This window comes from Exserohilum turcica (assembly GCF_000359705.1).
Source record: "Exserohilum turcica Et28A unplaced genomic scaffold SETTUscaffold_3, whole genome shotgun sequence".
NCBI classification, from domain to species: domain Eukaryota; kingdom Fungi; phylum Ascomycota; class Dothideomycetes; order Pleosporales; family Pleosporaceae; genus Exserohilum; species Exserohilum turcicum.
Window position 1 is genome coordinate 3,144,215 of NW_007360136.1, and position 2,529 is coordinate 3,146,743.

At 52.4% G+C, this 2,529-nt stretch overlaps 1 protein-coding gene across 1 annotated transcript; it reads right to left on the reverse strand.

Annotated features, from left to right (window-relative positions):
- Window positions 1-421: 421 nt before the first annotated feature.
- Window positions 422-1,718, reverse strand: SETTUDRAFT_164067 (uncharacterized protein). The gene is made up of 2 exons (XM_008029638.1): window positions 1,255-1,718; window positions 422-1,204 (listed from the first exon to the last, which is right to left on the reverse strand). The coding sequence occupies exons 1-2, from the start codon at window positions 1,615-1,617 to the stop codon at window positions 485-487; spliced, it is 1,083 nt and encodes a 360-aa protein (XP_008027829.1). The 5' UTR covers window positions 1,618-1,718; the 3' UTR covers window positions 422-484.
- Between the last annotated feature and the right edge of the window lie 811 nt (window positions 1,719-2,529).

Below are 2,529 nucleotides of genomic sequence, written 5' to 3' on the forward strand. Positions count from 1 at the left end.
GAAAGCGGAAGGCTGCAAGAGAAAGCCGAAAGAGAGCATCGTAGAAGCCTCCGCGACGCTGCCAAAGCTATACAATTGCCCCAATCGGGTAAGCGCAAAGCGTCAAAACCTCATAAGCCAGCTACAAAGCGTCAAAAGTGTGGTGGTGTTGCTCCAGCTGTGGTGGGAGCCGCAAGGGTTGCACGAGCTGCTCCACCGCGTAGTCGACGGCAACGACCGATAACGCCCTCCAAAAAAATTTCTGAATAAGCCAAAACTTTTGTAGGCCTGTATATAGTATAATCCTAGCTTTGCGCAATTTTATTACGATTTGTGGTGGCTCTACAGCCTCATCTTGTTGACTATATTGAGTTGTTGGGGGTGCTCAACTGGCGATGGTGCTCATCTGGTGCACGGGCACTGTAGCTTGACAACTGACGTTCTAGGCAGACACACACACACACGCACACACGACAATCAAGACGCACAATCGCCGGGTTACCATCTATTCTTGAGGATTGATGACGAGCTTCCCCTTGATCTTCCCCTCAAACACATCCTGGCTGGCCTGCTGCAATGCTGACAACCCGCCGCCGACTTTTGTGAATTCCACGGGCTCAACTAGGCTTTCTGAAAAAACCCGCGGCAGATACTCTTGGTACCACCAGTCGCGCCATTCGGAATACTCGTCCTTTTGCGCGGCTTGCGAAAAGGCCGTGTAGATGACGTTGACATTGGATGGCAGCTCAACCGTGCTCGGCAAGACACTGGCGAAGGCGCCTCCGCTCGGCTCGACGAGAGATGCCAGCGCTTTCTGAGAAGCTGCGTCGCCGCTAGCTGTGAAAAGATACTTGTATGGGCCAGACTTGCGCAGCTTGTCGACGATATCGGCGTCTCTGTAGTTGACTACCTCTGAGGCTCCGAGCTGCATCTGACGCTCGACGTCTCGGGGCGAGGCTGTGACGACTACGGTACTTATAGCCTGCCTGGGGCTTGTTAACTTATGCCAAGGCGTGCTATGGTAGGATTGGGATCGCCGACTTACTTGTTTCGCGAACTGGACGGCATAGGAACCGACTGCGCCTCCAGCACCCCAGACAAGTATCTTTTCTTCGGGAGTGCCGCTGCCAGGTTTCCCCATGCCAAGAAAGACGTGGAGAGCGGCGACGGCAGTCTGTAGCGGAAAATCCACCAATACGGCTTGGTCGAGAGACACGTCGCCAATCTGCACGCTTGTCAGGATGGTGTGTGCGGCCGTCTTGATCTTTGGCACACCTTTGCTACCGTCTTGGAGTCGCACGCAACCAATTGCTGCCAGGTACCCGTCCGTCGGTTCTCGCTGGCATTGACATATGCTTTGGTGTCGAAGACCACCCTGTCGCCCACAGCGAGCCCTTGGACCTGGTCGCCTACCTCTTGGACAATGCCTGCACCGCTGGTGCCGAGAACAGCGGGGTATGCTAGCTGCGCAGCTGGACCGTACCCTGCAATCAGCATCTTCGCATCGAGGGGTTGCAGCGCGATGGAATAATTCTTGATCAGGACCTCGCCCGGGCCGGCGTGAATGGAATCCACATCTGCTACCTCTAGGGGCTTGCCGGGACCGCTCATGAGAGCTGCGCGATGGGTAGTGGCCATGGCTGCAGAAAGCGTCTAATGAAAGCGCAGAGTATGCACAACTATCCAGACCCATCACCTGCTTATGTAGGTCCTGCTACCCCGTCGACGCTCGGATTCCGCATGGCCATGACGCGCCCGCTTGATTGCCAGGCATTGCTAATGCATTTGCGATCACCCATTATCACGTCCCTGTTGCGGGTGTTGCTAAAGCATGCGCCATCAGATAATCCATTGGGCATCTTTAGTCAGCCACAGCACGTCAATAACGCGAATGACGGGCTTGCCTAGTTGCATGACAAAGTTGTGTCAGCACAAGCTCGCAGACGACAAAGTCCGTTAAAATCTTCACATTTGGGCACGGAGTCTGGGCTAATTAAGGGGCTTTCCTGGCATGCTTCACCCCTGGACCCTCGGATCATCGGACGCCTCTGCATCTCCGCGCCGCACCACAGCCCAGTTTATTATTATTATTATTATTCTAGTTTAACGTCCTTTTTCAGCCCAAAGGGCTATATAAGACGTGTAGGGTTTTTAGGCCTACAAGTATCTAAGTAGGTTGTTTCTAGCTACGATATTTAGGAGGGGTTTTAACTAGATGAAGGTGAGGCTCGTAGCCTATTGGTTGGTAGGTAGGGTGTAGGATAGGGTGGGGGAGGTGTATGGCTACCTGTTACAGGTATTACTCCTCGTTTTCTGTGTTTCCCTTGTACCAGGCTTGTGTTCTAGCCTTTGTTTCTTGAATAAAGGTAATAGTTGCTTCTATACCCTCTTTTGTTTGAAGGAGGATAGGTAGTGATAGATCGCCTTCGCAGGCTTCTCTTAGTCCTTTCCTTTCCTCTCTATATAGATTACATCTAAATAGAATATGAGGTAGGTCTTGTATAGACCTATAGTTGCAGGTGTAAGAGGCTACGCCTAAAGTGTGTGTGT

Bases quoted from the DNA above. Each gene is read 5' to 3' on its own strand.
- SETTUDRAFT_164067 (XM_008029638.1), bottom strand. From the start codon at position 1,617: ATGGCCACTACCCATCGCGCAGCTCTCATGAGCGGTCCCGGCAAGCCC. The intron at 1,205-1,254 runs GTGTGCCAAAGA...ACAAGCGTGCAG, and splicing joins ACTCCAAGACGGTAGCAAAG to ATTGGCGACGTGTCTCTCGA.